Source organism: Pseudorasbora parva, chromosome 11 (genome assembly GCF_024679245.1).
Source record: "Pseudorasbora parva isolate DD20220531a chromosome 11, ASM2467924v1, whole genome shotgun sequence".
Classification (NCBI taxonomy): Eukaryota; Metazoa; Chordata; class Actinopteri; order Cypriniformes; family Gobionidae; genus Pseudorasbora; species Pseudorasbora parva.
In genome coordinates, this window is record NC_090182.1 from 3,209,779 (window position 1) to 3,221,497 (window position 11,719).

At 40.4% G+C, this 11,719-nt stretch overlaps 1 protein-coding gene across 1 annotated transcript; it reads right to left on the reverse strand.

Annotated features, from left to right (window-relative positions):
* Positions 1–276: 276 nt before the first annotated feature.
* LOC137092858 (E3 ubiquitin-protein ligase TRIM35-like) lies at positions 277–6,349 on the reverse strand. The gene is made up of 6 exons (XM_067457371.1): positions 5,954–6,349; positions 3,434–3,529; positions 3,091–3,321; positions 2,958–2,980; positions 2,757–2,875; positions 277–824 (listed from the first exon to the last, which is right to left on the reverse strand). Exons 1-6 carry the CDS (start codon positions 6,347–6,349, stop codon positions 277–279), a joined length of 1,413 nt encoding a protein of 470 aa, XP_067313472.1.
* Positions 6,350–11,719: the final 5,370 nt, after the last annotated feature.

Genomic DNA, 11,719 nt, shown 5'->3' on the forward strand with positions numbered 1-11,719 from the left:
ATCACCCTGCCCCAGATTATTTTTATGCTTTTCTTGTTTAATTTATGAAAGTTGTAGTTTTCTGACCCATGCTTGAGACGGTCACACCACGGGACAATTCTGAGATTGGGCTCAAAAATATAAAGAATCAAAAGACAAAGCAATTTTTATAACAACAGGTCCATAAGACAAATAAATGTTTAACCATTTACTGCATTTTAAATTATGACAATACTAATTATATTCATTTGTATCACATCACATCAATAACCCATTAATCTGGAAGCAGAATCAGATTTAACTGTGATTTTCTGCTGTAATAATCAGTTTAACTGGTAAGATCCTCAGAGGAGTTGTGCAGCCATTACCTAAGAATGGAAAGACAGTCTCAGTGAAGGACGTCGTGAATGTGAGTAAATGTGTGTTAGTTACAGGATCAGAGAATGACACTGTTCCTCCGTCATAGTCCAGCTGAACTCTCACACGCTGAAGCTTCACTTTAACAGGAAAGTAAGTGACGGGTTGATCTGGGGAATGAGAGAAGTATTTGCTGTTCCAGTACCCCACACACCAGACATTAGAGTCAAAGAAATCCTTTCCCTTCCTCTGGTTTGATGCTGTGGTTATTCCAAGAGTCCAGCCTGTACTGTCACCGACCTCCACATCCCAGCAGTGTGTTCCTGAGTTAAAGCCCTCAGATCCCAGGACACATGGATACCAGTCAAACCTCTCTGGATTATCAGGAAGTGTTTTATCTCCATCACTGAGCGACACACACACACTGGTCAGATCAGACGAGAGTGTGAGACGAGGATCTGCTGTGTTTGGATCAAGAGTCAACGGAGCTGCAAAGAGAAGAACATCAGATTACAGGATGAAATATGATCAGAAATGTAAATATAAAACACATATAAAGACTTTCTATAAATCCTGCTATCATGACAAATATTATTATTATTAATATAAAAGTTTTTGTTATTACTGTAAATATATATTAAATTATTATGGGATCTCCTTCAGTGCTTTCAGAATCTTTTCTTATTTAAATGATTTTGTTTCTATATTTTTCAGATATATTTTAATGACAGCATATTTATTAATCAAAAATGTATTATTTTATTCATCAAAATAAACAGAAACATGTTCAAACTTTGCTAAAGTGATTGTTTTGAACAGGTATTAAATAAAACACATTATTTTAGCTAAAGTATTTGTATTAATACTGTGCCTTTTGCCCCATGTGTGGCCCTCGTCACCTCATACATTATAAATGTTTTTAATAAAGTAAACCACTTTTATGATTTATTTTCACACAAAATCTGTTGCTCCATAAATGTTCAATACAAACCTGTATATGTTTCTGTATATCATACACTATAGGCAAGGCCGGATTGAGACTCATTTTCAGGCCTGGAGTTTCATGCCTTAGACCGGCCCACTTTAGTTCCCGACAGACTACATTAAAATAATGATTCCAACCTCAGAATATAAATCTGCATAAGGTACACTATTCTCTAGAGCCTTAAGTTATAAATCTTTGTATTTTTGAAAAATATAATTTTCAATTCAGTGCAAAAACAGTAGCTTAAGTTTTGCTTCACGGTGAAGATTTATTAGAACCGTAAATAACAGGACAGTATCAATCTCTTTTTTAAAAAGTATTAGTATTCATAAATATCCAAACATTGAAATGAAGAAAAGATTTTTAGTTTTTTTGACAAATTTCTTATGTCATTTCACTTGTCTAGTAAATGTTTCTTGAATTAAGAATATTTAGATATTTGAACTGGAAAACAATTCAGTGATAATGTTTGCTTATTCACACACTATGGTACAATAGCAGTAAGAGCTACAGTAAGAGCTAATCTCTTCACAACTGGGTTCTCGCTCGCTTTCTGACACTAAGTGAAATTTGTTACATTTATTTCTCAACACAAATACCCCCTTTTTACAAAGCTTTCAAATCAAGTCACTCAGTTTCATTAATGTTTTGCTGAATCATCAGGTCATCATTATTATCTCAGGGCATGTTTCATTGAGCAGGGCTCTTCCTATTAGTTCTTCTGAATGACAATCCTACCTGCCCATTCGGGTGTGTTGGGCTCATGACTGGAGCTCGGTAACGTCACTGGGCCTTGCTCTTCACTATTAGCAGCAAAACGGACTAGAGGCGGCTGCTGCTGAAGAGCTAAGAAAAAGTTTGATACATGAACGTGGTTTGCAGACAGCATTGTTTTGCGCGGTCGCATCTTGCACTGCTCCTAACTACCTTCACGTGATAATTACTTACCGGCCTCGTCGTCATCATTTGTTTTTTTGAGTAACAATGTGAACAGCTTAGAACATTTGGCCGCGTCAGTTTCCAGAGCCTTCTTATTTATTTTTTATTCTGGCCTTTTCACCGCCGTCTTTGCGCTTCCTATTATTTATTAGAAATATGATCAGAAATGTAAATATAAAACACATATAAAGACTTTCTATAAATCCTGCTATCATGACAATGGTCTGTCAGTTTCTGTCAGAATGGATCGAGGCTTCAGGTTTAATATCATATTCAATAAACACTATTGTATCCTAATACATAAGCAGAGACCATGAGGAACAGACTTCTGTAGTCATTATGAGTTCACTGTATGATCTGATGATCTTCTGAAATACAGTTCAGATTCACTCAGAAACTCGAGTGATTATTAAATATATTTCTATCAGATGTTAATGCTGTGTGTGTTTCTATCTGAAGGATGTTTTGCGCTGGTGTCAGATCTGCTGAGACTCACTGTGTTGGACAGTTTCCAGCATCTTCTTCCAGACTCTGGACCGCAGGTTACCCAGATAACGGGACACATCAATCAAAGCTCCAGAACTCATCCGTGGATCCGGCTGTGGGATCTGGACTCTGGAGGAACATTCAGGAGTCAGAACTGCAGTGAATTTGAGTTCAGATCCACTGAGAGAAGAGATACGAGCAGCTCACTCACCTTTCCATTGAGGCGTTAAAGTTCTGGAAAATATAGAGTTTGAAAACATGTTAATATCTTATCAAACACTCTCATTGTCAGTGAGGCTCAAGTTGTTTTATGCTCAAAGAATGAAGCCAGATTGATTGGTCACCTTTAGAAACGAGACGTCGTTGGCTTTCATCATCTCCTCCATGTCTCTGATTGTGTGTGAAAGAGCTGAGATGTGTGTGTTCATCTCCTCCAGCTTCTCCTTCATCCTCTGCTTCTTCTGCTCCTCTTCCTCCCTCAGTGCAGTGATTGTAGCTTCTTCTTCATCTCTGAGAAACTGATGAAGCTTCTCAAACTCTTCTTTAATCTGACGCTCTGTGTGCTCAGCTTGAGACTGAAATCACATCACATTCACTTCAGTCAGCTCTGTGTGAACACACACTCCACTAATGTCAATAATAAACTGTGTGTGAATGTTGAGTGTTTAACTCTTTACACATCCTCACCTCGATGTGTTGGATTGTTTCATCACACTCTCCTTTCATTTCTTCTCCATGTTTGAGCTTGTTTTGTAAGGACGTCAGCGCTGTATTAAATTCCTCCTACAGGTTAAGATTAAAATCTGTCAAACTAATGAAGCAATAAGGCAGGACATATATTTTTGAAGCTTTTAACTGTAAACAATGAAAATCAAGAAATCATGTTTTTGCCAAACCCCACCCCACCCCATAATCCCCCCTCTACTAAACTTTACACTTGGCACAATGCAGTCAGGCAAGTCCCATTCTCCTGGAAACCGCCAGATTCGTCCATGGGATTGCCAGATAGAAAAGCGTGATTGGTCCAGTGGCGGTAGGGCTGAGCGGTATATCGAGTTTGTACAATATATCGATATATTTTTAAGAGACGACATGGAATGAGGCAAAACCGTTTATATCGATATACAGCAGATTGATACGAGCGCATCTGGAAAATAGCTGGTATGCTGAGTGAGCTGATGCAGAGAAAGTGCATGGTACAATTTGCCTTCAACATGACACGCTTTTTTATTAAGGGCTTCAAGATAACTGACTATAGTGCAGCAGAATGGGACAGAGATCTAACTTAGACTCGTTATTACTACCTTGCACCTTCCTGGAATGTTTCTATAAATATATATTTCTGTGCATTCTGACTAATAAACAAATCTCCCCACTATCCTGCAGCAGTCCAGTGCCCGTCCTCTCAGTAACAGTGTTTTTCTCGTACTCATCATATTTTATACCTGTTGCGTTTACATTTCTCAATGAATTTGACTAATAAAAAGGATCGCTTGTGTGTGCTGGTGCTTTTAGTCCAGCCTTTAAGTGGAATAAATGCTCGGTATGTGCCTTAAATAAATGCAAAGTTAGAGGAAAATGACAGCCAACTATAGGCCTAAGTTACACTGAATATTAATTAAGCATTTTGGGCATAATTTATAATGTAAATTACATACAATAATTTGGAGTAAATGAAAAATGACAGAATAACAAATTGTTTAATACAAATAAATAATAGATCGTATTCATCAGGTGTCAACACACTTCAGCATCGCGGTCACTAGACGATGACTGACACCCTGTGGTGAAATAATGGCGTATGTTTACAGAGCTTTCTCAGGTCGGCTTGGATGGATTAAAATTTCATTTTCCGTTGAGTTTGTAAAATAAAGTACATCGTAATCATCAGAACATCTCTCCTCCACTCTCTGTCTGATTCCACTACCTGGCGGGCATCCTCCCAAAATGGCGGGGTGGTGATTTCTGGGGGCGGGGCGTGGTGTCATGACGACATCTCATTCTCAATTGAGAATTTCCACGACAGGTGCTTTCCTCAGTGCATAACTTACATTTCACATGTATATTCTCCATCTGAAAATGTTAGAAAGTCCAGCAAATATGTCCATTTTGCTGTCAGGAGAGGACGAGCCTTTTAAAAGTAAATATTCGCTAAAATCCAGGCTTTCATGAACGAGCGCCGCCGTGTTCGGCATACAGACGGAGCGCAATAAAATAGGAACGCTATAATTATGACTAAAATATTTGTTATTGGACAATAAGTATCCCATATGTGGAGTTTCAGACCTACAAGTAAGTATATTTTTTGTGAAAGTGACCATTATAATGGGGTAATATAAATATAGGCTATGCTTATATTATTTTCATTTTTAGTTTAGTGAATTTAAAAACAAAATGATTAATTTTGTTTTTAGATTGCAAACCCCCAATTTTCACATAATATATTGCATAGCCTACATTTGAACTGTATTTGTTTATAGTCTTTAATATCAACATTGTTTTTAGGACATCACTGGGCAGGATGTGAAATACATTTTTTATTAAAGAATTTTTTTAAACAGATTTTTTTTTCTTCATCCAAATCGAAACACTTAGAAAATACCGGGATATGATTTTTTTTTGGGCTATATCGCCCAGCCCTAAGTGGCGGCTGCTTTACTCCACTGCATTCCACGCTTTGCATTGCACTTGGTGATGTAAGGCTTGAAGCGTGGAATATTTAGTAGTGAGGAAATGTCAGGAATGGACTTATTGCACAGGTGGCAACCTATCACGGCCCCACGCTTGAGTTCACTGAGCTCCTGAGAGCGACCCATTCTTACACTAATGTGTGTAGAAGCGTCTGCTGGCCGAGAGCTGGAGTTATACACCTGTGGCCATGAAGAGACTGAACACCTGAACTCGGGGATCTGGAGGAGCGGCCCAATACTTTTGGCAATATAGTGTATTTTAGTATCAAACACTTTTGGTGTGTCTTGTAATAAATCACATTTGAAAAAATATGAATAACCCATGACATATCTATTTTTTCCAAACATGTTTGTGCTGAACTTTAGACCAGTTGAAGCTTAGTGGATAATTTTATATCAGTAGTGATCATGGAGATTTAGTCTGAGGAAAAGTAAATAGGCTACTATTCTATTGTATACACAAATATTACCGTGTGTATCACTGTATTTAGCATTAAATGAGAGACATTTGTCTTACCTTGTAAGATGAAATCACTTCACTGACGGGTCTGAATGTGTGTTTGGTGTGTTTCTCTGAGTCTCTGCACACGACACACACAGGTTGTTTGTCCTCCAGACAGAAGAGTTTGAGTTTCTCACTGTGTAAACTGCAGATCTCCTCAGACTCTGATGAACGCCTCTCATTTCTCTCCTTTATCAACGATTCACACAAGTTTTTTAACTCTAGATTAACTGGCGGTTCAGGTTTTGAGGATCTTCTCCTGCAGACGGGACACTCCTGAGTTTCCTGAGTTTTCCAGAACTGTTGTAGACACTCTTTACAAATACTGTGACTACAGGACAGAAAAACAGGAACCTTGAAGATTTCAAGGCAAACAGGACAAGTAGGATCTTCCAAAGATTTTGAATCCATTTCCTCGTCTTGTAAAAGATCCAGTGATCTACAATTTACTTTCACTTTCTAAACTTTGCTTGGAAAAGAGACTAGATATTACAATACAAATCTAATTAAGAAATAATAAAAAATGCTAATATAATGTGTCCTCCTCTGTTCTTCTCAATACCGACTCGTTTTAGCTTTCAGTAAAAATTAAAGCAAGATATAATAAGACTGAAAACGGTTTTGTAATATGGTGGCGTTTCTGCTGTAACATAAACCCAGTGGTGGGCCGGCCATTGGAGACCCTCGCTGCAGCCTGCGGTGGACGTCCAACCCCGCCCACATCCAAGTGTGACGTCAGAAGCCACGCTCATTCCTGGATACGTCACATACTCGTTGACATTGAAAAAAACGATTATACTACTAGATTAAAAAGTTCGTCGAGAAAAACTTTACGTTGGCTTGGGAGAGAGTCGATCAGAAAGTTTGAAAAGGTTTGAAAAGCTTAAAGTTTAAATATATTTAGTTTAAAGTAGTTTGAAGTTTAAAGTTTGACGTATTTGAAGTAGATAGATAGATAGATAGATAGATAGATAGATAGATAGATAGATAGATAGATAGATAGATAGATAGATAGATAGATAGATGTGGGCCAGTGACAAATAAGGTTTTCAACTGATACAAAATTCAAATAGGCCTAGCTTAAAACTGCACATCACAGTAGTTATTATCTTTATGGGACGTATTTATTTATTTATTTATTTATTTTTACTTATGACTGAAATCTAAATTATAAACAATGCATTTAAAGTACTTTAACTGAGAATCATGTCAACACCAGTCAAAATGTCATACGGGATAACGTTAATGCATTTTCTATGATTAAAACTTTTCAAATCAATAATACTTAAGGAATATATAAAGTGATACAGTAAACAATGTGTAGAGCTCAGAAAAAGAACATTTGCACAGCAATTTTTTTCATTATATTGTGATTTCTTTAAACATGACCCTACTTGTTCAAGTTCTTTTCTCACATTTTAACACTGCGATGTGATTTAAAATGCAAAATGTCTGGAAATGTTTTAAATGACTCGGTATCATGTTATTATTGTTTTCTCACCGCCATGAAGTGAAATAATGTAGCCTATTTCAATGATTTAATGTCAGTGTTGGACTCAGCTGTGCTGCTTAATATTTTTTATAACCTGCTGTGATACTCTTTTCAAGATTTTTTGATTAATAAAAAGTTTAAAAGAACATAAAATTATATTATATTTCACAATATTAGGCTACTACTTTTTCTGTATTTTGTTGAAATAAATGCGGGCTTGATGAGCATAAGACACTTCTGGCAAAAACATAAAATATCCAAACTACACACACACACACACACACACACACACACACACACACACACACACACACACACACACACACACACACACACACACACACACACTGCCCCTTGGATGACAGCTGGATCAGACCCAATACGCTGGGGCCCTGCATGTTTAGGGGGCTTCTGAGGGCTGATAATTTAAACAACCAGAAATGGCCATATAAACATGCAGCGACATCTCTGCATCCCCTTAGTGGGGCACCCCTCTCTCTTTACGCTGGTAATGCTTCCGCCACCTCGCATCGACCACCTTCTTCAAACCACTGGCGTAGCCAAGAATCACAATGTAGGTGGACCCAGGGAAAAACAAGTGGGCCTAGCCTAAAACGCATCTGTTATGAAAATAAAAAAAATAGACCAACACTACTACTACACCTGCTTGAATACACCACCATTTAACCAGAGCACGCCTGTATGTCATCATAAGCTGTGTTAAGAACATAATGGTAAGAGCAGCTTTAGCATGCACCACACACACACACACACACACGCGCGCACGCATGCACGCATCTGACAGACGCAACTCAACACTATCATCAAATCAGCACAACAGTAGTGGATAGTACAGTAGTGGACAGTTTGTAAAAACAATAATGCTTGTCATAGTTTGGCTCAGTGGACACATAAACCATATAAAATAAAGAAACAGTGACCAGGCAACTACATAGTAGAAAATGTATTTCGCCTTACTTTTGATGATTATAACAGGAGACGACGGGGCTTAGAGTTGAACACTGAAATTGCCATGTTAATCTTGGACTAAATCGGCCACCGTAGGAGTAAAAACAAAATCAGAATTCTGAGTTTTGCGGCCGCGGCACCTGGGGTGAGGACAGAGAGGCGAGAGAAATGGAGACGGGAGCACGAGGAGCTAGAGAACGAGAGAGGGGAGAGAAAAAAGAAAAAAGAAAGAAAGAAGAAAAAAAAAATCTGGTCCGGTTCCCAGACACACTGCCGTTCGGCCCTCCGCCCGCCAAGAGGCTCTTCCTCATGGTGCTGTGCGATGGCACTGGACGCTTGGTGGACAGCTCGATCCTCCTCCGCCCCCTGGCAGCCGGCTGTGACCCCTATTTCTGAGGGACCCGGCAGCGAGCCCCGCGCTCCCTGCTCCTCCCCTATCAGGCGGACGGCAGCAGGCTCCGGCCCACGGCAAGCGCGGCGACTCCTTCGCTCCCTCTCGGATGGCAGCCACCCCACCTCGACCCCGGGGCACGGCAGCGAGGTCTCTGTCCCACTTTCCTCGCTCCAGCACCATCGCCTCGGGCAGCCCTCGCGGTACTCATTCATCCGCGCCGCCCGACCTCCTCAGCACCGCGATCCCCCTCAGCAGCGAGGGCTCTTCGACAGCATGTCCCTCCTTCCCCCCGGGTTTTGGCACCAGTGTAACAATGTTTGTAGATGGGAAGGAAGGAGGCGTTCAAAGCTTTAATTCAAAATAAATAAACAAAACGAAAGTAAAACCGCGGGCAGCCCCTCACGGACGACTGCCCGCAAATACCCACAAAATAAAACGTGGGCAGCCCCTCACGGAGGACTGCCCACACAAAGATAATAAAACTTAAACAAAACTCAACATAAAACCCAGGCCTGGTCCTCTCTCGTCTTCCGCTGCCTTCGCTCCTCCTTTTATGCTCCCGTCCCTCGGCCGCGAGACGAGACCGGTGCGTCACGCAGCTGGCACTCATTACCACTCGTCACCGGCCCGCTCTCGCGGTCCCTCGTCCCGCTGCTTGCCACACCACACTGAACAAGTTCATCATCTAAATGCTCCTGCAGATCTTCAGAGTATTTTTGTACGAGACTCCGACAGGATCTCTTCAGTGGGCATGTCTTTTAGACGGGTTAAAAAGCCCCAGTAGCGGCAGGTTTCTTCGTATGCATTACACCTTCTCTGTAACACGCTGGTCAGGTTATCATTAATGACAAGGAACACATCTACACAAACCTTTTCACTGCCAGTGAGGATGTGATCAGGAGTTGTAGATTCATCTGCTCTTGTTTTATTTTTTATTTTGCGAGTGGTTGCGGTCCTGTATTCTTGGGTAGCAGAAATTAGTTTGGCTATCATCTCCAACTCTCCAAACTGTTAACGCAAATTTTCTACAAAAGTTGCAAGTGACCGAAGCATTTCTACAGCTGTCACTAGATCCAAGTGTACTTTCTGAAGAACGGTGCTCGTTTTCTGAATGTTTTGCAGAATCTTGTTCCATAATATGCATAAAAATGCAGTCTCACGGTGAATTCGCAAGAGATTGAGCTTAATTTCGTGTAGCAGGGTTTTGACTGTCGTCTGCGGACAAGTTAAGCAAGACATCCAATAACTTTTGGTAATGCAAGCAAAGGGCTTTGGTTGCTTCCAACACCTTGGGGATGCCGGAAAAAAATGAAAACATGACTGTATGAATGCAAAAAATGAAAATGTTTCACTGCAGCAAGTAACACTGTTCATTCCAACACGGTTCAGTGAATGAGCAGCGCAGGGTATCCAGTCAGCTAATGGGTTCACCTCCTGAATGTGAGCCCTCAAACCCCGATAAAGACCAGACATGTTAGATGTGTCATCATAACACTGGCCCCTGCAGTTTTTAATATCAAGATTCATCTCATTTAGGATCCATGATAAGGACTAAAAAGTGAATCTCCTGTGTGACTGAATATCGGCAGAAATTTTAGAAAGCGTTCGAATACTTCCCCTTCTGTGGAAACGTAATGTACCACAAATGTGAGTTGGTCGTCATGTGCTAAGTCGGGGTGGAATCAACTATCATGGAAAAATATTTAGAGATCTGTACTTGAAGAATTATTTCATCTTGAACTCTCTGTCCCATCAGTGCAATAAATTCCTCGCATATGGTGTTAGATAGATAAGATGTACTTCCCCTCCCCTTATTTCCATATTTTCTCATATGTTCTGCAAGAAAAGGGTCAAACTTGCTAAAAAGTTCAAGTTTCCCTAAATAATTGCCATTATTTCTCCCCGGAATGCGAGGCCGCGTTCTGACAGGAACTTTATCACAGCAAACACTCGTTTTAGGACTTCTTGCCAATATTTTTGCTCGTCTTCACATTGCTCTTTCAGTTCTGCATCTATTCCATGTGCCTGCGTTCGTGCCAACCATGTAAGCATGGCATTTCTATGAGGCAGACTTGATTCATGTTCGCGCATGCATGTTTCCGATCACAGAAACGGAGTGAGAAAAAGAACTTGCAGACTGCCCAAATAATCGACAAAAAAAGCAAAACACGTTTCCAGTCGAAGGAGAATAAACAAGCCATTCTCTTTGCACAGCTTCACCATTACGCATAGAGCAAGTGAACAAGCTTTTGCTAAAACACCTCTTCTGGTTTTTGTAAAATCGCTCTGATGCATGGAATGGTGCGTCTTTATTTTGACACAACAGGGATGCTTTCACCCCCTTACTAATCCAGTAACAACGCAATTGCTCAGTGACAGCAGAGCCCCAACAAGCAGCATCAGTGGATGTAGTATGTTCTTTAATTGGAGAAAACTGCAGGCCTGTAGTATCCGTTGCATCATCATCACCTGATTCAGAAGTGCTGGTCGAAGGAGGGGGTATATTCGGCGGCGGCCTACCTAAAGTGGGCGAGGACAAGGATGTCTCGATAGATTCACAAAGCCTCCGCGGCTGATGTTGTAGCTGATAGGGAATTAGCCTCGTCGTCTTTGTCAGCAGTGTCAATTTCTGTGTTCTTCTGATTTTTTTAAAAAAGAAAGTCGTAAGCTTGGGTATTTTTCTCAGAGTTTCTTCATTTCTCAATTTTTTCTGTGTCTGCTCTTTTCTCTTTTTAGCGCCACTGTCATATTTTCTTACATTTTCGTTCGACATGTTGAGGAGATGATGTACTGCATGCGTCTCCTGTGACTCTTGATTCGAGTGTGTGACAACTGTGTTTAACGTACGCATAATTACCTCGATCCAAAAAAAAGTTTATAACGCAAAGGAGAATTGTCTCAGGGGCCCCCTAGTGTTCGGGGCCCT

Bases quoted from the DNA above. Each gene is read 5' to 3' on its own strand.
- LOC137092858 (XM_067457371.1), bottom strand. From the start codon at position 6,349: ATGGATTCAAAATCTTTGGAAGATCCTACTTGTCCTGTTTGCCTTGAA. The intron at 3,322-3,433 runs GTGAGGATGTGT...ATGTGATTTCAG, and splicing joins AAACAATCCAACACATCGAG to TCTCAAGCTGAGCACACAGA. The intron at 825-2,756 runs GTGAGTCTCAGC...TTCTCTTTGCAG, and splicing joins GCTGGAAACTGTCCAACACA to CTCCGTTGACTCTTGATCCA.